Source organism: Scyliorhinus canicula, chromosome 3 (genome assembly GCF_902713615.1).
Source record: "Scyliorhinus canicula chromosome 3, sScyCan1.1, whole genome shotgun sequence".
NCBI classification, from domain to species: Eukaryota; Metazoa; Chordata; class Chondrichthyes; order Carcharhiniformes; family Scyliorhinidae; genus Scyliorhinus; species Scyliorhinus canicula.
The window spans coordinates 240,033,294-240,057,630 of NC_052148.1; the positions used below are offsets into that span (position 1 = coordinate 240,033,294).

Sequence of the window (24,337 nt, forward strand, 5' to 3'; positions counted from 1 at the left end):
CCTCTGCAGACAGAAGTCATTCCTGCCGAAGCTGAATACTGCAGACTGAGCTGGGGAGAAGAATCTATCCAGTAACAGTTCTTAGCAACCAGAGTTTTTGTTCACTATTTGTTTTCACTTTGGATGTCCTGCAGCCATCTCCCCACTGAAGTCACTTTTGTGTGTGGAGCTTAGAGTTAAACGGGAATAATCAGAAGGAGCATAACATTACCCCCACTGCAGTCAAGCAGTAACATATAATAAGCGAAGGCAGGGTCCGCTAAATAGAAATTAACTCTAAAAGCACTGGAGGAAACTTTAAAAAAAATAAATTTAGAGTACCCAATTATATATTTTTTCAATTAAGGGGCAATTTAGTGTGGCCAATCCACCGAACCTGCACACCTTTGGGATGTGGGGGTGAAACCCACGCAGACACGGGGAGAATGTGCAAACTCCACACGGACAGTGACCCAGGGCCGGGATTCGAACCCGGGTCCTCGCGCCGCAGTCCCAGTGCTAACCACTGCGCCACATGCCGCCTGCACTGGAGGAAACCTGATAGCTGTAAAAGTTTTCGGAAAGCATTGAAAATCTTGCAACAACCATAAGATTTTCACCACTCAACAGTAAGACAGCAGGGCTCCTGTAAGGACTTGCTTTGCTCCAGCAACACATCAAGCTATGTTTTCTAGGGCTCAATATTTCCCAACCAGATAAACAAGCCATTCAAGGCTCGATTTAACCAAATAGGAACTTGGTCCCATAGCGAGCGGGTTTGGCCGCAGGCATGTTTCCCGGCGCTTACAGCACCAAGAAGCACATGGCTATTCAATGCGACTCATGTTGTAAAAGGGGCCTCAATGGGGAACGCTCGGCCGAGGCCAGACATAGCCCCGTTTTGTTCACTGATGAGCTCTGCTTGCCGGAACTGCCCAGTGTAGTGAGAATCGGGCGCCATTTAAAAATGGCATCCCGATATCCAAGGTTCCCGAAGCAATCCGCCACAGCCCAAACACACTATGCAAAGGTCCTCAGTCCCGTTCCCCCTCCCCTCCGCAAACACCCTCACAGGGCACCCCCTGGCTCAATCGCACGTGTGCAAAAAATACCAACCTGCCAAATTGGTAGTGCCAATCTGCCACCAAAGCAGTGCACATGTCATCTGGTCACCTTGGCTGTTGTAATCTGGCCTCCTGTCTGACAGTGCCCACCCACTTTATTTTCATGGTGGCTTAGCAGAGGCGGGCTGGAGTTGGGGCCACTGTCACCTGAAGCAGGCTCGAGTTGGAAACGAAGGCGGGCGGATGGTGAAATGTGCAGGTCGGCAGGCCGCCTCTATTCACTAGAACATCACTATAATTTTTTAGATGAGTGCAAGGCCCCCTAATGCTCACCTCCTACATCTTCTATACACCAATATGCCGATCCCATTCCCACTCTTCCCGTATCCAATATTATCAGAAATTTTGGAGCCTTATAATAAAATTGGCAAGTCTTTGATATACCCATTCACAGTTATTCAAAACCCACTTCAAAGAAACATAATTTTATGATATAATCATAAAACTGTCAAGATAAATAAACTGCATCAACAACACTCTACAGAGCTGAATCCAAGAGTAGAATTTGGAACTCAGCCAAGCAGGAATAATGAGATTCATTTATACAACTGTGTCAATAAAACCACCACTGCCAAATACATTAAAATATTTGAAGTCAATGAAACAGCTCAGCCACCTTTTCAAGCTCGAAGCAAGAAAACAGATGGTTGAACAGTCATTCAGTGAAAAGACTGAATCAGAGTGGTATCTGAAAGTCAAATCTTATTATCGATATTGTTCAATGCAGAATAGTACTTTATCCCAAGGATCTTAAAACTTAATGCATGTGAAGACTTTTCCACTTTCATAAAGCTGGTCAATTTTATACGGTCACTTATCTTTTAAGAACAAAGCCGCATCTTCAATCGGTTTGTTAAAAACATCTTTAACTTATAAAGCATTTCAGTCTGACATGTGAAGTTGGCAACACTTTTTGAACTTATGTCAAAAGTTCTCAACTGCAGACTGGAGTTCCCCATGATTAACAACACCTCTGAACTGTTGTGAACCACATTGCCCTCAGAAGCTGACCTGACTATAACAAAATTGATGGGGGGGTCTGAAATGTCCACTGTTGGGATTGCAGCTCCAATGCAACCTGGAATTGGGTCCTATCCACCATGTTTCTGTTGCCTGAGATAGGTAGCTTTCTGACCAGCAAGGGAGCCAAATGTTATGGGGGGGCATCTGGGAAAGTGGAGTTGAGCCACAATCAAATCTGCAATCATCTTATTGAATGGCACAGCAGTCCAAGGGGCCAAAAGACCCGTACTCCTGTTCATATTTGTGATCTGATGTGCAACAACTGTAATGGTTTAAACAGTAGAACCTTACTCCAATGCTTCCCAACATATCTTAATGATTAACTATCCAATTCTTGGGAAATTGCTATGATGTGATCATAAGAACATAAGAACATAAGAAATAGGAGCAGGAGTAGGCCATCTGGCCCCTCGAGCCTGCTCCGCCATTCAATGAGATCATGGCTGATCTTTTGTGGACTCAGCTCCACTTTCCGGCCCGAACACCATAACCCTTAATCCCTTTATTCTTCAAAAAACTATCTATCTTTACCTTAAAAACATGTAATGAAGGAGCCTCAACTGCTTCACTGGGCAAGGAATTCCATAGATTCACAACCCTTTGGGTGAAGAAGTTCCTCCTAAACTCAGTTCTAAATCTACTTCCCCTTATTTTGAGGCTATGCCCCCTAGTTCTGCTGTCACCCGCCAGTGGAAACAACCTGCCCGCATCTATCCTATCTATTCCCTTCATAATTTTAAATGTTTCTATAAGATCCCCCCTCATCCTTCTAAATTCCAACGAGTACAGTCCCAGTCTACTCAACCTCTCCTCATAATCCAACCCCTTCAGCTCTGGGATTAACCTAGTGAATCTCCTCTGCACACCCTCCAGCGCCAGTACGTCCTTTCTCAAGTAAGGAGACCAAAACTGAACACAATACTCCAGGTGTGGCCGCACTAACACCGTATACAATTGCAACATAACCTCCCTAGTCTTAAACTCCATCCCTCTAGCAATGAAGGACAAAATTCCATTTGCCTTCTTAATCACCTGTTGCACTTGTAAACCAACCTTCTGTGACTCATGCACTAGCACACCCAAGTCTCTCTGAACAGCGGCATGCTTTAATATTTTATCGTTTAAATAATAATCCCGTTTGCTGTTATTCCTACCAAAATGGATAACCTCACATTTGTCAACATTGTATTCCATCTGCCAGACCCGAGCCCATTCACTTAACCTATCCAAATCCCTCTGCAGACTTCCAGTATCCTCTGCACTTTTCGCTTTACCACTCATCTTAGTGTCATCTGCAAACTTGGACACATTGCCCTTGGTCCCCAACTCCAAATCATCAATGTAAATTGTGAACAATTGTGGGCCCAACACGGATCCCTGAGGGACACCACTAGCTACTGATTGCCAACCAGAGAAACACCCATTTATCCCAACTCTTTGCTTTCTATTAATTAACCAATCCTCTATCCATGCTACTACTTTACCCTTAATGCCATGCATCTTTATCTTATGCAGCAACCTTTTGTGTGGCACCATATCCTTCGTTTGTTTCTTTTAATATGCGTACCAGACATTTTGCCACTGCAATGAACAGAATAAATGCCATTTGCTACACTGCTAGGGTCCAAATAGCCATCTGCCAAAATTTCCATCACAATTGTACATTTTTGTACAAAGTCCTAGTCGCTAGTCTAATAGCAGTTTTAGTAACCAGATCTTACCATCGAGGATTCAAAGGGAGCACCATTCTCTATATGCTTGGTACTAAAGGGATGACCAATTTCCCCAAATGCAATAACCTGTTTGCTGGATTTACCAAGGACATGCTAATTTACCAAACGTTTGAAAACAAGTTAAATTAAACACAGGGCACAAATCTCCAGCCGCATTAGGCTCTCGCTTGAGCACAAGCGGGCGGAGAATGCCCGGAAAGGCCTGCAGTGAGCCTCCCAACAGGCTCCGCGCCTCCCGGGATTCTCCAAAGTCCAAGGAGACGTCAGAGTCGGAACCCCGCCCCAATTGGGGGGACGGGGAGGGGGGACCGAATGACACTTGTGGACGTAGGTCGTAAACCTACTCAAGACCTACCTGTGCGGGATCCAGTTGCCTCCCTTAATTCTTCGGCCTCCCCAGGGAGGCTGCAGCTGGGCGGCAATCAGTGCTGGTCCACACAAATGTGAACTAGACGGAACGGCACCCGGGGGTTCTCCTGGGACACCGGAGATCCCAGGGTGTTCAGGATAAGTGCAGGGTGGTTCTCCATGGCCCTCTCCCTGGAATGTGGACACCTTGGCACTGCTGCACTGAAACTGCCAAGGTGCCCGGACGGCACTGCCTGGCCAGCAGGAGCACTGCCAACTGTCAGGGGGCGAGGGGGGCCATGCCCATGAAATGAGTGTGGAGGGGGAGTTTGAAGGGTGGGGGAGTGCAGGGCAGTTAAGTAGGTGCCTCCAGGAGGTTGGGTGGGTGATGCGTGGGGGTCCTAGAAGGGAGTGGGTACTAGAAGGGGGCTTGTGATGGACCTGAAGAGGGGGATTCCCAGGGACCATATAGCGAGATGTCCTCACTTGGGGGGTGTGGGGTAATTCCATGTGTGTGGGGGGTGACATTGCCCATGGGTGGGGCTGTGGGGGATCCTCAAGCTCACTTAGAGATCGGGCACCCTTTCAAAATGGCAGCCAGATCTCTAAGTTCAGCTCCCCAGTGCTAATAAAAAAATTCTAAGGGCGCAATTCTCTCTCCCCCCCCCCCCCCCCCCCCACCCCCCCACCACGCCAGGTGGGAGTATCGCGAGGGCCCGCGATCAATGCCCACTGATTGGCGGGCCGGCCTCTCTGAAGGAGGCACTCCTTTCCTCCGCTGCCCCACAAGATCACTCCGACATTTCCTGCAGGGCACCCGTGGGGAGGATGCCAACAGCGCATGAGCGGGTTGGCGCCGGCCAACTTGCACATGCGCGGGTGACGTAATTTACATGGCACCGCTTTTATGTGGCGCCAAGGCCCAGCTCGCGTAAATGACGAGGCGGCACTCCTAGCCCCCCGGGGGCAGGAGAATAGGGGGCTGGGAGCGGCCTCCAACGCCGGAGTGAAACACTACGGTTTTCACTCTGGCGTCGGGACTTAGTCTCCCGGTGGGAGAATTGCGCACTAAGTGTGGGCTAAACTCCCCAGGGCCCAAAAAAGTGACTAAGTTTCATTGCACAGTGGTGGGGAACTCACCGGCAGAGCCAGCGGGAAACGTCCTGAAAAACCCACCGCAAATTAACTTAGAATTTTGGATGAGAATCGGGGCCATAAATTACAAATTTATATATAATTAACAACATCAGTGGTGTCATTTACAATAATTCAGAGGATGCATTGTTTAGTAGCAATACGGAAGTAATGGGCAAAGTGCTAAAGGAAAGGAGTTCTACACTTACATGATATGTGGGCCATGTAAATAAAAGCTCCATTATCAATCAGTCTTTAGGAATGTGGCACAATTTTATGCAAGATTCAGAGAAGATGCAATACGCAGAATTCTTGGCTTGAGCAAAATAAACTCAGATGGTTTTGTTCTCTTGTCATGAATCATGCACTGCACTATAAAGTGGGAAGTGAAATTAAGTTTCTGTCTGATCATCAGAATTCAGAGGACTTACCCAGTTTCAAGTTCCTGGTATTTTTCCCCAGAGGTCATCTCCTTTGATATGGGGATTTCAGCCCAACTCAAGAACACTTCATGCACATAAATGCAGTTAAAGAAAACCAGTGGAAAAGGTATGGGGGCAATTTTACTAAATGGGAACAAAGTCTCATAGTGAGCGCATTTAGCCACGTATTTCCCGGGACTCGCAGCACTGAAAAACATAAGGCGACTCGCGTTTGATAAGGGGCCTCAATGGGGAAAACGCGGCTGAGTCCGCACATAGCCCCGTTTTGTACACTGAGGAGCTCCGCATGCCGGAACTCCTCAGTATAACGAGAGATTGCGACGTCATTTTTAAATGGCATCCCGATCTCCGAGGCCCCCAAGGCGACCCCTGACCCACCCCCAAGCCTCAACCCACCATGGAAGGGATTTACATCGCAACGTCTCGCGAGATCATGTTAGATCTCGCGAGGTGGTGGGGCGGCACGGTGGCACAGTGGTTAGTGCTACCGCGCTGAGGACCCGGGTTAGATCCTGGCCCCGGGTCACTGTCTGAATGGAGTTTGCACATTCTGCCTGTGTCTGCGTAGGTTTCACCCCCACAACACAAAGATGTGCAGGTTAGGTGGATTGGCCACACTAAATCACCACTTAATTGGAAAAAAAAATAATTGGGTACGCTAAATTTAATTTAAAAAAAGATCTGGCGAGGTGCTGCAAGTCAGGTAGATCCCGGCAGTGGGGTCACCTGGCTTTTATCGTCCGCATTGCACCACAGCGGGCTGCATTTCAGGTGCAGTGTAGAAATAAAGTCGTACCCACTAAGTTGATTGTGGAAAGAAATGAACACTGCATTATGACCAATGGGCAGTGCTATAAAAGTGAGCTACTTATTTCAGTAGGAAACAAGGTTGATTATTGAATCATAATAAACACATGCAATTGTTGGGTCAAAAGGCACTGTGAATGTAAAGAACAGTGCCTTTGTGCCTGAATCAACAAAACAAAAACAATGCATCGAATGACATAATCATCCAGGAAGTCCTGAAGACGGTTGATGTGTGGTGTAAACAAATTAAAGTGTGGGATTTTGTGGTTAAGAAAAATTAAGTACTGAGAAAGACAGTTACCATTTGAGCTGTCTACTGTTACAATCCCCATTACAGACCAATTTTTAAAAAAAATTAAACTTCCAGTTGATCGCTACAAAGATAACAGGCACGATTCTAACACTGTGTTGCACTCCACACCGATCCGGGCGCAGCGGGTGCATTGCGGGAGATACCTCAGGCAAGTCACCCCACCCGCGGCGCGCAGCACGATCTAGATCACACCCTCACTAGGCGTGATCCTGATATTCATATTTCAATGAGTCGTTAGGCTTATTCAAATATACTCATTTGGTACTGCCCAGATGTCAGGCTGGCAGTAACAAGGGTCAGGGCCGAAGGGGGGGGGGGCCATGCCCATGTAAGGGGAGGTATTAAGGGTGGGGTAGAGGGGGTATGAAGGAGCAGTCCTGAAAGGGGGGCTGGCGGGCCCAAAAGGGGTCACTCAGCAACCCATAGCAAGGTGTCATAACTTAGGGGGGCAATAATACTCTACTGAGGGTGGCATTATCCAATGATGGGTGGTGTGGGGACCCTCAAGCTCACTTGGAGATCCGGGCACCCTTTCAAAATGGTTCCCCAGTCTCCGAGGAGCCGGTCACACCATGAATTCAGCTCCCTACTGTAGAAAAAATTTCTAAGCATGGGCTAGACTGGGGCGAAACTCCCCAAGGCCCCAAAACATTATTTGGGGCGGGATTCTCCTGTCCACCAGTTGCATGTTCCTCAACAGCACGCCCTCGCCAACAGCGGGATTCTCCATTCCCGCCACCTGCCAATAGAATTTCCCATTGTGGCCACCCACGCTGCCGGGAAATCTGCAGGTGTGGGTGCGCTGCCAGCTGATCGGAGAATCCCACCTTCAATAGAATTTAATGTTATATCAAATATCTGAAACCATTCCCCCGTGTATTCACAGATTTCACCCTAGCAAGTGTTAGCCACTTCTGTCATTTCAAGTTGCCAATTGCAACTGAGGTATATATATTAAGAGGGAAGTAAAGTTGAAATTCTTCCACATTCTTCCACAATTCTTCCAGCACTGCAATAGTTAATCAACTATTCACTCGATCAGTTATAAGCAAATTAACTAACAGTGAAGCATAGGCGGCAAATGTCCGTTTTGTACAGTACAATGCATTATACCACTTTAATAAATGCTCAGCATATTATTGCATATTTCACTCAGATAAACAGATATCCAGAAATAAAAGGTTACCATAATAAGAGCAGAGAAATCCCAGTCTCAGTGTTTATGAATGTGAAAATATGGCAGTCCAGACTAAGATGAAGGTAACAGTAGAAACAAACTCGCTTCTCTTGCCTTCTCTGCAGAAACAAAAACATATAAAATGAAAAATAGCTGTGCAAACACGTGCAGACAAACACCTTCTACACATATCGCATTTTAAAGTGTCAAAATAATTTTTATAAACAATCATTTCCTGCTGTTGCTTTGCTACCTGATATAGTGGCCAAACCAGCTGCTGTTAAACAGAAAACTAAAGGCCTCTTTGAAAACAAAGCAAAACTCACTGCGGCACTCATATGTCCATCCGCTGCTTGGTTTTCAGGGCACTCCTTCCCCAGGACTGTCTCTTCCCATTAAGGTTTTATATCCCATTCTGCTTGGCAAAGGGGGCTACTGAATTTCCCAAACCGTCGGCCAATCGAATTTAGAGCTGGCAGCTCGCTGGTCAAATTTCAAGCTGACCCAACCTATGAAGATGATTCCTAGCCTCTCGCTGAGTGCCAATGAGCGGGCAATGCAAGCACTCAGCCGACTACCTGGCACTCCATATCAAAATTGCTTCCGTGTAGTTCTCCAACTTGCCATGAATAATGCTACCAAAGCATGCATGTTATATTTCAAAACAGAATTTAAGATATGAACTTAAGAATTCCTAGCTTTTTTGGAGAAGGTATAAATTTCAATATTTTGCCTTAGTATTTTGAGGTGAGAGTCAGGAACTGTGATTATTACCCTCAGCACAAAGCATGTGTTGAACGATAAAATACATTTTAATTGGATGTCTCCAAAAATTAAATCCAATTCACTGGTAACATTGTCACAAAGCACGCTGATGTTACCTGTCATTGTTTCCAAACTTGGAACACCGGTTCTTGGGGCTGTACTGTTTTGTTTTGTTTTGATGTGAGGAGGCAAGTGAAACCTCAGCGAGAATAAACAGCCCAGTCATTGTGTAACAATTATTACTGACTATTTTTCCCGGGACCCACTTTTGCCAACTGGCCGGCGTTCGGGAGCCATGCCAGCCAACAGTCGCGGCCCACGCCACATTTTGCTTCCATTAAATGCGAAAGGGGAGCTTGCTTGGTCCTCGCGATCTCAGTCCAATCAGGTTTCTAGGGGGAGAGGGAAATATGCATATCAGGTGCAGACTTCAGCCAGTTCATTCGTGCCGTCTTCAACTTTGCGAGAACGGAAAATCTAACCTCGCACGTGTAGGTCGTCATGAAGGGCAATAGCAACAAAATGAATGTTTTGCATCCCACAGGATACTCTTGGGAGATGCTACGCCTGAATGAGACAACGTCATGGGCTTTTGGCATGCTTTTAATGTGGTATCACATGTCAGGTACGGCAGTGTCGTCTTTTAATTTGGATTCAGCTATAAGTTAATAATGGACTCTGGGTCCACAAGCTTAAAAGGAGCTTTTCACCCACCTGATCTCTTTCAAAATCTGAAACTTCTCTCATTTTCCAGTACTTCCCTGCATATAACACTCATGGGCTTTGCATCCTTATTTTCACTGGCAGAATTGACAAAACCATAACTCAAGAAACCATCTTTGAACTGCTTTGTTCCAGAGTTAAGTTTCTTTGTTGTAGGCTGTTAACCTGAGGCCCTGGAGATCTGTACAGAGCTAACACAAGAACTGCTCTTTCCTGCCCTGGACTCTCCTGCATAGCTCTCTCCAGCAGATTCTGCTGAGACATCCTGGCCAGTAGGTACACTGTCTACTTCGGTCTCTGGCCATTTCCTACTTGTAACAAAATGATTCATCGTCACAGTTCTCTATTAATCATAGAATTTACAGTGCAGAAGGAGGCCATTCAGCCCATCGAATCTACACCGGCTGAAATAGCACCCCACCCTAAGCAGACACCTCCACCCTATTCCTGTAACCCAGCAACCCCATCTCACTTTTGGACACTATAGAGCAATTTAGCCTGACCAATCTACCTAACCCGCACATCTTTGGACTGTGTGAGGAAACCGGAGCGCCCGGAGGAAACGCACGCAGACACAGGGAGAACGTGCAGACTCCGCACAGACAGTGACCCAAGCCAGGAATCAAACCCGGGTCCCCGGTGCTGTGAAGCAACAGTGCTAACCACTGTGCTACTGTGCCGCCATTTTCTTGTCTTGCTTGCTAGCAGCTACGTAATGGAAGCAGCTCTCCTCCATGATTTGGCGCCAAAAGCATGTACAATAGAAGGCGCTTGACGTGAAGTGTATGTGCAAGGGGCGTGACATGCTCACTGCAGACAGCTTCATTTTGTTTTCATCAGGCGGCAGAGGCTGCCATTCTCAAAACAGGTGCTGCTAACAGCCATTGAGCGCTTCCGCCGCAATCAGGACCACATCAGGAATGAGACACCGACTGCTCTTCAACGCCCCCCCCCCCCCCCCCCCAGACACCAACCCACGATCCGCCTGCAGGTCATGACCTGCACTTAGAAAAACCGTGATGTAGACCGCACCCTTGTTCCAAAATATATCTACCATACCTGAACTCCGTAAGACTTTTCCGTTTTCTCAAACAAAATCCCAAATTAATTAACCAGTTTATAGTTACCACACAATACAGGAATGATAATCAAGGCTGGGAAATGTCTTACAGTCAGAGAGGTCGACAGCACAGAAAAGGCTATTCAGCCCATCGCCTCTGCTTCAGTCCAAAAAAAAACACCCAACTATTTTAATCTTTTCCTTATCCAGCAAAGGTATTTAAAACTACCGTTATGATGGTTTTCTGCACTGCTTGGCTCTAAGACTGAAAGAGGTTTGTTTCATGCAAACGTGACCTCTAGGCTGCTGGCTGAAAAGCATTGGCCTTCAGGCTTGGTGGCTGGAAACTGGCTTGTTTGTCTTCTGAGACTGCGAGCTGTTAACTGCCTCCCTGGTTTCTGACCATCTAGCCCATTATACCCTTGTTCCTCTTTAATTATGTCTTCTTTGTATTTGGCGGCCTGCCTCCATCAACTTCCTTGACAATACAGTAATGTGTGTATACTTCAGTAATCTTTTTTAACATCTACAGGCTGTTTCTTCTCATGGACTATTCATACCTGATTATTATCCAAATGGCCTTCGAACATCGGAATTCGGAGAGAGGCATGTCAATGGGACCTTTTAAATACTGTCCACTGCTGTCTCTAGGCAGATTTCTACCTGTTGTGGACATCTCGCATCCTATTATGTTTTGTTTAATTCATTTACTGTTGTTGCTATGCAGATTTATGACAATATATGAATGTAAATGAGTTAGTACTGTGCAGAACTAGGTTAAGGTAAAGCCTCCACAGTCCCAGATGACAATAGGCTGCTTTCCCCTTTGATGGGGAGAGCTGACTGGTCGTGATTTACCCTGAGGATCACTACAACTCAGGCAAGGGGCAAGGTTAAGAAGGTGGGGCCTTCATGAATAACCTCAGCCAGTATGGGTATTGACCCCGTGCTGCTGTCCTTGCTCTGCATCACAAACCAGCTGTCTAACCAAGTGAGCTAAACCGGCCCCTATCGGCAAAACTGCAAAACAATTGAAAGCGTAATACTCCAAATATATGTTTTCCAATAAGAAGCTAATGTATTCTCCATGCTTCAAACTCTACAGCATAGTTAATAAGGGTCCAGTCCTATATTTCTCTCATTGCTTTCTCAGTATTTAGACTGTTAAGTAATGAAGAAGGTGAAGCGTGAATCAGTAGATACTGAGGGGCGAGCACAGATAATAATGAAGTACTTTGCCTCAGTTTTCATAAAGGAGGAGGATCTTGAGATTATAGAACCACCAATGGTGCATGTAAAATAGTGAGTGCAGCTTATCAACCAAAAAAAATGGGCCTAAAGAAATTACTTCAAGCAAACAAATCAACGAGGGATGATGGAGACCCAAAAGATTCTTAGAGAAGTTAGAGAAGTAGAGAAGAAAAGTCCAATTATAATTTTTAGAAATTGTAAGAAGCTCAATTTGTGGCCTTTCTCAAGAAAGAGAATTGGAATAATCCAAAAATTTCAAACCTGGTTAGTCTGTGGATTGTAAAAAGACTAATGTAATGCCCCTATTCAATAAGCGAGAAAGGCAGAAAGTAGGAAACTATTTACCAGTTTGTTTAATGTCTGTCGTTGGGAAATTGTTAAGGAGGTAGTAACGGGACTTTTGGAAAGTCAAAATGCAATCCATCAGAATCAGTATGGTTTTATGAAGAGTAAATTGTTTTTGACTAATTTGCTAGAGTTCTTCAAAGAAATAACAAGCAAAGTGAATAATGGGGGTCCTGTAAATGAAGTACATCTGAACTACCAGAAGGCATTTGATAAGGTGCCGCACAAAAGGTAAGATCACACGAGGTTGGGTGCAATGTGTTAGCTTTGATAGAGGATTGGCTAACCAATAAAAAGCAGAGAGAGGGGATAAATGGGCATTCTTCTGGCTGGCAAGCTGTAACTAGAGATGTGCCACAGTGAGGACAAGAGGGACTGTCCCCTTGTTCTGGGACGGAGGGGAACAGGTGACAGCAGAGGTGTGGCAGATGGGTCGGACATGGTTGAGTGCCCTGTTGACCACAGTGGGTGGGAATCCACAATTAAGGAAGAATGAAGACATATCAGCAGCACCATTTTGGGAAGTGGCATCATCAGAAACAGATGCGACGGAGGCGAAGGAACTGGGAGAATGGGCTGGAATCCTTACAGGATGCTGGGAGTGAAGAGTTGTAGTTGAGGAAGCTATGGGAGTCAGTGAGTTTGTAATGGATACTTGTGGACAGTCTATCCCCAGAAATTGAAATAGAAAGATCAAAGAAGGGAAGGGAAGTGTCGGAGATGGACCATGTGAAGGTGATAAAGGGGTGGAAATTGGAAGAGATATCAAAAACTTTTTCCAGGTTCAGACGGAAACATGAAGTGGCACCGAAACAGTCGTCGATGTACCGCTAAAAGATGTGGGATGGGGCCGGAGTAGGACTGGAACAAAGAATGTTCCGCATACCCCATAAAGAAACAGACAGTACTGGGACCCATGCGAGTACCCACAGCCACACCTTTAGTTTAAATAAATATTGAGATTGTATAAGACCTTCCCGTAGTTGCACAGTTTTGGGAACTCAATCAACAGAAGGATATAAAAGCCAATAGAAAATGTGCAACATTGATTCACTAGGATGTTAAGAATGTAATACAGCTCGGAAGAGAAACGTGAGGAACTAATCACACAAGCTGAGAAGATTAAGGAATAACGCAATAAGAGGAAATTCAAGTTCATAAATTCATAAGATATAGGAGAAGAATTAGACCATTCGGCCTATCTAGTCTGCTCCACCATTTTATCATGGCATGTGTGCTCCTCATCTGTTGCCTACAATGTTACAGACCAAGAGCTGAAATGCGAAATCAGCCAGAGCATCTCCTCCCTAGAACTCGGAGCAGGAGTAGGCAATTTAGCATCCTGAGCCTAAATGCCTTCAATGTGATCATGGCTGATCCCATCCTGGCCTCAACTCCACCATCCTGCCCGCTCTACATAACCCTTCAACCCATTACCAATTAAAAATCTGTCTAACTCCTCCTTAAATTTACTCACTGCCCCTGCATCCACCGCACTCTGGGATAACAAATTCCACAGATCCACAACCCTTTGGGAGAAGTAGTTTCTCCTCAAATGTGTTTTAAATTTGCTACCTTTTATTCTAAGGTTATGACCTCTCATTTTAGAATGCCCCTCAAGAGGAAGTATCTGCTCCACGTCTACTTAACCATATCTTTTAGCATCTTGTATACCTCAATTTGATCTCCCCTCATTCTTCTAGACTCTAGAGAGTATTGGCCTAAACTGTTCAATCTCTCCTCATACGATAAACCCCTCATCTCTGGAATCAATCTGGTGAACCTCCTCTGAACTGCCTCCAATGCCACTACATCTTTCCTCAAATAAGGGGGCTAAAACTGTTCACAATACTCCAGGTGCAGTCTTACCAATGCCTTGTATAGTTGCAACAACACTTCTTTACCTTTATACTCAATTCCTTTTGCTATAAGTGCCAAAATTCCATTCGCTTCTTTAATTATCTGCTGTGCCTGCAATGCTAGTTTTCTGTGACTTGCACGAGGATACCCAGATCCCTCTGCATCAGAGCAATCCAAAGTCTCTCCCCATTTAGATAATAAGTTGCCTTTCCATTTTTTCGACCAAAATGCATGACCTCATCCTTATCCACGTTAAACTCCATCTGCCACATTTTGTCCCACTCTCCTATCCTATCTATATCCATTTGTAAGGTTCATATTTCCTCATTGCAACTTACTGTCCCACTTATTCTTGTGTCATCTGCAAATTTGTCTGTAGAACCTTCTATCGCTCTTTCCAAGTCATTAATATGGATTGTAAATAGCTGGGGCCCAAGGACAGAAAGACCCATTTATCCCGACTCTCTGTCTCCTGTCCATCAGTCAGTCTTCTGTCCAAGCTAATAAGTTACCCCTAATCCAATGTGATCTCACCTTGTGAATCAATCTTCTGTGCGGCATCTTATCAAACACCTTCCGGAAGTCCAGATACAATACATCTACAGGATTCCCATTATCCACTTCACTTGTTACATCTTCGAAGAACTGAAACAAATTAGTCAAACATGATTTGCCCTTCATAACACCATGCTGACTCTGATGGATAGCACCTTGGCTTTCCAAATGTCCTGATATTATGTCTTTGATAATTGATTCTAACAATTTTTCAGCAACAGATGTTGAACTAATTGGTCTGTAATTTCCCACATTCTGCCTCCCTCCCTTTTTGCATCAGGGTGTTACGTTAGCATTTTTACAATCCACTGGAACCTTTCCCATGTCCATGGAATTTTGGAATATCATAACCAATGGATCCACTATCTCTGCTGCCATTTACTTTAACACCCCAGGACATAGGCCATCAGGCCCTAGGGACATCATAGAATTTACAGTGCAGAAGCAGGCCATTCGGCCCATCCCGTCTGCACCGGCTCTTGGAAAGAGCACCCTACCCAGCCCACACCTCCACCCTATCCCCATAACCCAGTAACCCCACCCAACACTAAGGGCAATTTTGGACACTAAGGGCAATATATCATGGCCAATCCACCTAACCTGCACATCTTTGGACAGTGGGAGGAAACTGGAGGAAATCCACGCACACACTGGGAGAACATGCAGACTCCGCACAGACAGTGACCCAAGCCGGGAATCAAACCTGGGACCCTGGAGCTATGAAGCAATTGCTAACCACTATGCTACCGTGCTGCCCCTCAATCCCAAACATTTGTTGAGTACTGTTTCCCTATTGATGCTGATTGTTCCAAGTTCCATCGTTTCTATTACCTCTGAATTGCCCGTTCCTATAGGAATGGTACTAGTGCTCTCTACCGTGAAGACTGAAGCAAAGTATTGATTTAGCATCTCTGTCATTTCTATGTTCTCCACTATTATCTCACAGGTTTCATCTTCCAAGGGACCAACATTCACCTTGGCGACTCTCTTCCTTGTTATATACCTGTAGAAGCTTTTGCTATCCTTTTTGATATTCTGTGCTAGTTTTCTTTGTAATTGACCTCAGCTTTTAAAATTACTTTTCAGTATCCCTTTGTGTATGTTTGAAAGTTTCCCAATCTTTGTAATATTATATAACTTACTTTTTAACTTTATAATGTCCTTGATCTCCTTGTTAGCCATGGATGCTTTTTACCCCTCTTCCCACCCTTCCTCACTGGGATATATTTTAGTTGTTAGAAATTGAGTATCTCCTTAAACAACTGCCAGTGCACATCAGCTATTCTACCTTTTAGCCTTTCCTCCCAGTCTATAAGGGCCAAATCTGACCTCGAGCCTATGCAATCTCCTTTGTTTAATTCCAGAACACTAGTGTGGGACTCCACTTTCTCGCCCCCAAACTGAATCTTGAATTCTATAACACTATGGTCACTACTCCCTAGTGGATCCTTAACTATGAGGTCATTAATTAATCCCTCCTTATTATGAAATACCAAATCGAGAGTAGCCTCCTCCCTGGTTGGTCCCCCAACATACTGATGTGTTATGTACTCTGGGATAACACAGGTTGCAACTGAATGCAGCTTTAACCAAAAGATACTCCAGACCTTGAAGTTAGTTCAATCTGATTTTTGGCGTACTCATGCACTGTGCATGTTTCAATCGCGACTGGCAGGTTCATATGCTTGATTTTCAGTAGCTGCTCTCTCAGTGGAACAGAGTGAACTCCAAAAACGATTTGGTCTCTGATCATGGAGTCAGCAATATCACCAAAGTTGCAGAACAGCGCAAGCAGGCGGAGGTTAGTTAAGAAGAAGTTGAAAAATGCATCTTTACCTTGTAGACACTGTTTGAACATGTAGCGCTCGAAGATTTCATTGGTGTCCACTTCACAGTGACTGTCAAACTTGTCCAGGATGGTCTGAAACTTTGTCATGTCCTGGCCTTCGGTGAAGTGAAAAGTGTTGAAGAGTTTGATGGCTTGATCACCCGCTGTTGAGAGGAGAAGCGCAATCTTCCTGGCATCAGACGCATCCACAAGGTCTGAAGCCTCGATGTACAGCAGAAACGTTTGCTTGAATATCCGCCGGTTGGCACTGAGATTGCCAGAGGTCCTGAGCTGGTGAGGAGCCTGAATCTTCTCCATGGTGCTGGGATACATCCGCTGGTTGTCACTGAATGGACTGAGGTAAACCACCTAGATTAAGCAGTCTCCTGGTAGCATGATGTGTTATGTACTCTGGGATAACACAGGCTGCAACTGGATGTAGCTTTAACCAAAAGATACTCCAGACCTTGAAGTTAGTTCAATCTGATTTATTGAACCAGTAGCACAGTTAGCACAGTTTTCTATGAGTTTGACTCTCTGCTAACCTAAGTGTGGTTACTCTGTCTGACTGAACCAGACTAGCTCTTAGCCACATGCTGGAGGTGTGATACTGTACATAAACCCTGACTCACTCTGTAGATGTTCATCAGTGGAAAGAGGCGGAGTGTGAGTGCCTCGTGCCTTTTATCGTGAGATACCACCCGATTGTCCTGTTTGTTCATTGGTCATGTCCTGTTCTCTGTGTTCATTAGCTGCCTGTCTGTATATCATTATCTGCATGTCTGCATATCATGACACATACTGTTCCAGGAAACAATCTCTAATACATTCAATGAAATCTGCCTCCAGGCTAATAGCAGCATGAAAGAGAAAAATATGAAAGAGTAGGTAACCATGAGGAGAAAAAGTGTGATGCTGTATTATGCTCTCATTCAAAATCCCCAAAAGGGCTTATAATATTGAAACAGAAAAACAGACAGCTGACACTTGGATGATACATTTGAGCAATAAGAGGTTGCTCGATCTAACTGCCAATCACAAAATAATGTTGAACCACATTTCCTTCCATATGTTGCAAAGTAATATTTGCTCTTCATCCTGGGGGAAGCATTGCCTGGTATGGGATTTCCATATTACAAAGACCAGGACAATCAAGATCAGTCAATCAAATGCCAAATGTTGAAGCAGAAAACCAAAACTTAAGAAAGAAAGGTGTGGCTGGAGATAACCAACAGTGGACAATCCTCAACTGCTGAACAGCTGCATTAATGTGAATACATCCTCATAACAGAACACCATAGTTCAGATAGAGGAGGCAGCAGAATAATTATTCATGAGTGAAGTTCTATCATGTGTACAATATTGGAGCTGCTGGTTCCAGGTCTAATATTATCTGCATGCACTGTGTGACCACTTCAAAATATCTTTTATTTTCATTAATTCTAAAGATCATGTAATGACTACTGTACATGGTAAGTGAAAGAATACAATTGCTGTTAAATGCCTACTGCCCTGTTGGAAGGGCAAATATATCTAAATGGTGCATGTGAGGAAGTGTGAAGAAATCAGTGTGTTCAACACATCTTCAAAAAGAAAGCTTTCCTCGTTCATCTCAACATTTTTCATTTCCATTGACTTGTCAACTGAACCAATTTTGTCTGCTTGACACCATCACCCAACGTCAAAACTACACCACCTCCACCCCAGAACTTTACAGTGTCAAATTTGAGTATTGTTGAAAAAAATTCATACAGTCAAAGCTTTCTGTTTTGAATTCATCAGGACAGAGTTTGCAAGAATACCAACTGTAAAGGGAACAACAATATGTACTGCATGAGAAGGCAGCACTGATTGGTTGACAAGTGGACTCTGACTGGTAGAGGCATTGCCACGGAGAATGCACCAGGGAGTAGTTAACTGACAAGCTTCTGTTTAAATTCAGACCAGGCAGGTCAACTCTAGGTCAACTGTCCCGCTAAGCTGTTGTTTAGTTGAAAAAGGTGCAATGTGTGGACATGCTCCTTCTGTCTGCAAAGGATAGGGCCCTGATTGTGAATATATGTAGCTTCCATACTGCAAGCCCCACCGAAACTCTTAAATTGGTTGTCAGTGCATTTCTTAGCACAATCAGGATTGTTTAGCAAGTGCTGTCCAATCATGGGGCCTTTCACAGTAACTTCATTGCAGTGTTAATGTGAGCCTACTTGTGACAATAAGGATTACTATTATACATTACTCATTTGTGTGATAGGGAGAACTAGGACACTAGGATCTCCCTGAATCTCAAGAGCTCCACAATTTCTCACCTTTTGGAGAATCAGCTTTTTTTTTTATTCTCCCTGTCAAAATGGAAAATTTCACATTTCCCACATTATACTCCACTTGCAAGATCTTTGCCTACTCACTTAATGTATGTCCTTTCGTAGCCCCCTCTTGCCCTCTTCACAACGTACTTTCCTACTTATCTTTGTGTCATCAGCAAATGTTACGTTTCTGGGACATATGAGTATAGCTGGAATATATAGATTAAAGGGTTGACTAAAGTAGACTTGGTGTTATGAATGGTCAGATTATGTGAAGTGGTGATCAATTTTGGAGGCTTAGAATTTTTAAAAAGTCACTTTGAAGGTCGCTGATGGAAACTAGGCTAAAGGAATGTGTTTTACAAGTCCATGCCAGGCGTTATATTTTCATGTCAGAAATACCATTAAACCAAGCAAAAAGATGACTACAGATAACTTACTGAAGATAAATTAAAACATGCCAAAAACGTTTTTGATTGCTTCTGTATCTGATGCTTCAGAATTTGCAATGGTCTTTGCTGATGGGTATCTGGATTTTTTAAAAAATGTAATTCATGGGACATGGGTGTTACTGGCTGGGCCAGCATTTATTGCCCATCCCTAAGGGCATGTAAGAGTCAACCACATTGATGCGGGTCTGGAGTCACATGTAGCCCGACCAGGTAAGGGCCTTAAAGGTTTTTATGATAATGGTTTCATGATCATCTTTAGACTTTTAATTCCAGAATTTTTTCGATATTGAATTCAAATGTCACCATCTGCCATGGTGGGATTTGAACCCAGGTCCCCAGAGCATGACTCTAGGTCCCTGGACTGTTAAGCCCAGCAACAACACCATTATACCACTGCCTCTCCCTAATGCCACTGGGTCATCTAACCTGATGGTAAAATCCTCTCTGTCAATGTTTCCAAGATTCAACCATCTAAAGCAGGGAGACTGAAACAGTACAGTGATGAAAGTGTACCAGGATGGACTCCTTCCCCTTCCACCAGCAATTTTTGGAACGGTGGGATAGCATTTGAAGTTGTGCAAGTACATCTGATAAAATGTCAGGGCCTTTCTTTCGTAATTTGGAGCTCACAGTTTCTGTCTGATTTTTGCCTGATCAGTAAGAGCATATAAAGTGTGTAAAGCAATATACTGCCATTTCATATTCCATGGAGAGATGACAGTTTAAGTAATGTCAAGGTTGGCTCATTTTTGTTTCATGGTTGATCGGATTTATTTTGGCATTGACCCAGCCTGAATAATGCCCTCGCGGAAATGTCATCAATTTACCCCATGGACGTCTGCGCTCTGTTGGTCTAGATTGGTTTTGACAGTGACACAATCCTCACACCACATTCTTTGCGCTTGCTTCTTTTGGGTGAACACACTATTGTTTTGAGGTGCAGTAGAATTCACTGTCGGAAAATCCATTCCTGCAAGCCATCGAGACATATATAGAGCTATTCTGATGCTATTTCTGAGCTCATTGAAGTTTAGCAAAACTCCAGTTTGTCTATAATGAAAGGGGAAGAGGAAACAGGTGCATTAATTGGTGAGTGGGAGTTAATGGGTTAAATGAGCTGCAAATTTATTAATTCTCTTTTTGCAATTGGCATATCTGCTGATTGTCCTCCGTCGTCCTTTACTTTGTCATCGTTTTCCAGCTTCACTAGAATGCACGTTTATCTTTAAATCCCGAGGAACAATACACCTTCAAAAAGGTAAACTTGCATTTTTGTCAGTGAGGCCTGACTTTCCCTCCATGCCCCCCCAATCACCCTCTCCTCCCCACACTCACCACCACTGCTAACCACTCGACTCCCCAAAGTGACCAATACCCCACTGATCACCACTGACTATTCCCCCAAGGACCACATCTATGGACCACCTGACCTCCCCACCAACCACCTGACTCCTCACACTGACCAATCCAATGCTGACCACCACCTCCCCTGACAATCCAACCCCATCCCCTGACCATCTGCTCTCCCTGCTGACAATCCCCCCCCCCCCCCCGGCAACTGGCCACTGAACTCCCTAAACCAACCACCCCCATAGGCCACTCAACCCCACCTCCTGACCCCTACTGACCACCGAATTTCCCAACCCCCCTTAAACCCCCCTGACCACCCAACCCTACTGACCAACTGACATACCCAAATGACCCAACCCCATACCCCGACCATCTGATCCCATCCCCAACGTCCGAATCCTACCCACTTACTTTTCACACTTACCTTTTCCCTAGCTTCTCAACATGGCTGGAAGGTTAAACCAATTGTTTTACTACGGCTAGTGCTGTTAAAAAAGGGTGTGTGACTTCTTTACCTCTGACTCAGCTTCCCTCCACACAAGGCATCAGGAACCCTTTGTGCTACACAGTTCTCACCTGGCCTGGGCCAGGCCAGGCAAGAATGGAGCAGCTTCATTTCCAGGTATGTAACTAGAAACAGAATGGCAAATTGACTGTGATCGAAGCTACGGGCCGGTATGTTAAATTGAATCCAGTCTACATTGCACTGACTAATCACTAAGGCTTTCGGTTCTGTAAAGTCATACCAAATATTAGCCACCATTTTGGAACTAAATTAAATAATACATTGAATTGCAGGCTGTGAAGTCCTTGATATTTATAAGTTCAGATAAGATGTCAATTGTAATTGAGTCACCACTGTTTTATCAGCTGGTGGCTGAGCTGTAGTTGTTACCTTACCAGAATTAGGTTGTGTTTGGACTCTGAACAGCGAGATCAAGCACCACATTAAATTCTGACGTACAAACGTGAGTCTCAATCTGATTCCTCTATGGTGACAGCCCACCAACACTTACTATTCAAAGACACACACAAATAATACTTACTCCAAGCTATCTTAAGGGCTACTTGAATTAAATGCCACATTGCAGCAAGATTTACTGCATTCAGGGAAGTTAGAAGTTGATAAATTGATTGTGGAAGAATAATTTGAATGAAATTGGAGAAAGAAAATTTAGCAGTACAGGATAATCTCAACAGAACATAAGGCATCTCCATAATGCATTCACATAAAAAACGTTTTCACCTTACCAGCAAGAGGTACAACCATAAAGACATGCCACCTGCAATATTGCTGCTCTGGATTTTAACAATGTGCCCCAACTGGATATGGCAGGACTGTTAATATTAAGGTTTCTCATCCTGTTCTTGGTCCTAAATCTATCACATTTTATTCGACATGGGCAAGTATATGAAATTTCAAGATTGAAAGCCATAATTGATTTTCGTATATAATGAAGTATTTATATTTCCAATATCCCGGAAAGGCTACAAACAGGATAAGCAAATTTGCATGTCACATTTAACAACTTGTATTATGGCCATTGTTTTAAATAACATTCAAAGTCATTGTTCCCACTACCTTCTGCATAAATAACAATCCTAGGGAGATTTCTTAAGGAATGAACCCTAACACTCTCATGCATATTAACCGATCAACATTATTCAATTCATCACAACTCATATTTAATTTGTGAATCTTCTGGTTCCATTTTAATACTAAATTTGCATCAAATTAAACTAAAAAGAGCCATGACTCCACTGCCTTGCCCTCTTCATACTCCAAAGCCAAACTGCTTCTAAGCTAATATTTTGTTTTATGTATTTAAATTATAATTGTCCCGCTACTTCGCCAATAAAAGGCTGGGTGCCACTTCAGCTCCAATCTATCCATCACTTTATGGTTATGTTATTCTGATCTTCTCTACCCAGAGGCTAAAGGATTCTGGTCATTCCACCTTGTTGAGGTTACAATACAGGTTTGTTTCAATTTTTTTTCCTCAGGTTGGAATGCAGTCGTCTTTAAAATAATTAACTATCATTATTGCAGTTTGCATTAAATCTCCTGCATTAAAGCATCCACGCTTTCATGTTAATTTTGCATTATTCTCACGGTGCTGAGGTCCCAGGTTCGATCCCGGCTCTGGGTCACTGTCCGTGTGGAGTTTGCACATTCTCCCCGTGTCTGCGTGGGTTTCGCCCCCACAGCGCAAAAATGTGCAGAGTAAGTGGATTGGCCACGCTAAATTGCCCCTTAATTGGAAAAAATAATTGGGTATTCTAAATTTTTTTTTTTTTTAATTTTAAAAAATAATAACATTTTGCATTATTCATTTTCTCTCCAGCATTATCCGTCAATATGCTCCTGTAGCTGGTAGTACGAACAACATCTGGGCACCTTGATACAGGCTTTTTAATTTCCCAGACAAAACCTTGCAGATAAATTGGAGCAACAGTGCCCTTGCTTGCACTAAATTGACAGCTTGAATATTACCCTTACTTTTCAGTCACTGTCAGTGGCCAATATACTGGGTGTAGTCTGGCTGCAGCATTACATAGTTTTAGCAGCACACCCTTTAACTTGCATGCGACTATTTTGACCATATCGTTCACAATTTTATTTGCCTTATTGATTTCTGCTTCCTACTGATCGGACATGTTAAGGTTAGAGTCTATTATTTTCCATCCTTAGTTAACTCAGCTGGGACAGATAGGGCGTTCAAAGAGGCGGTTAGTATTACAGAACTTGAGTATTGCTGGAAAAAGACATTTTGGCTAAGCTTTTCATCTTGCACTCATCAGGACAATCGGACAAATACCAATGCCTGGGGAAACAACAAATTTGAACTGTGTAAGAAGAGTGCTGACTGGTTGGCAAGTGAACTCTGATTGGTAGAGCCGTTGCCATGAAGGATGCACCAGTTAATGGTGACTGGCAATTAACTGCCAAGCATTACTTGAAAAATCTACACCAGGCAGCTTTATTCCAATTAGTCAAAGCATTGCCCTGAGGAATGAACCAGCGAATGGCTATCACTTATTTTGTTTAGCTCAAACAGGTGCAATATGTATACATGTTTTTTCTGTCTACAAAAATCAGGTCCTGTGTATTAATATATGTAACTTCCAGTACGCGCAAACGTGCCACGCTGTGAGCCTGACTTACGATCGAAAATGATCATCAGAGTAATTTTTTAGCACACTGAGGATTATTTAGCAAATGTTGTCCAATCGCAGTATCACATCTAATGTTGGACGTTTTGCGTTTTGGTTGGGTTTGGTCTGTACCATTCCCATTGCGAACAGTGTAAGGTAAAGATAGATAGTTTTTTGAAGAATAAAGGGATTAAGGGTTATGGTGTTCGGGCCGGAAAGTGGAGCTGAGTCCACAAAAGATCAGCCATGATCTAATTGAATGGCGGAGCAGGCTCGAGGGGCCAGATGGCCTACTCCTGCTCCTAGTTCTTATGTTCTTATATGCTGTTTGAAACGATTCCCCAGACTTCGGGACATATGGCCTACATTATGTGATAGGCAGAACATCTTTTTAGTTTGATGACAGCATCCTGTTAGTGGCCAATACCATATATGTTGCACCGTGAAATAACTAGCTTCACCTGTTCCTCGAATGTTTAAGATATCTTGCCTTTCCAGGGTCATCTAAGGTAGACTGGACACTTTGCAGGGCTGGAATGATGGCCTTCGGCCCGTTCATGAGTTTGCGTGACATACAGTGCAAAATGATCTGATCAGAGTGGCCATTT

At 44.0% G+C, this 24,337-nt stretch overlaps 1 protein-coding gene across 3 annotated transcripts in view; it reads right to left on the reverse strand.

Moving 5' to 3' along the window:
- Positions 1 to 24,337, reverse strand: part of LOC119963391 (interleukin-15-like) — a 66,564-nt gene that overhangs the window by 29,491 nt on the left and 12,736 nt on the right. For 2 of the 3 annotated variants that reach the window (XM_038792449.1, XM_038792448.1), the window contains exons 2-3: positions 14,620 to 14,730; positions 8,091 to 8,200 (exon numbers count right to left, since the gene is read on the reverse strand). In XM_038792449.1, coding sequence (XP_038648377.1) covers positions 8,091 to 8,200; positions 14,620 to 14,730 — 221 coding nt within the window. The remainder of the gene's footprint in view (positions 1 to 8,090; positions 8,201 to 14,619; positions 14,731 to 24,337) is intronic. The other variant, XM_038792450.1, reaches the window with a different exon arrangement.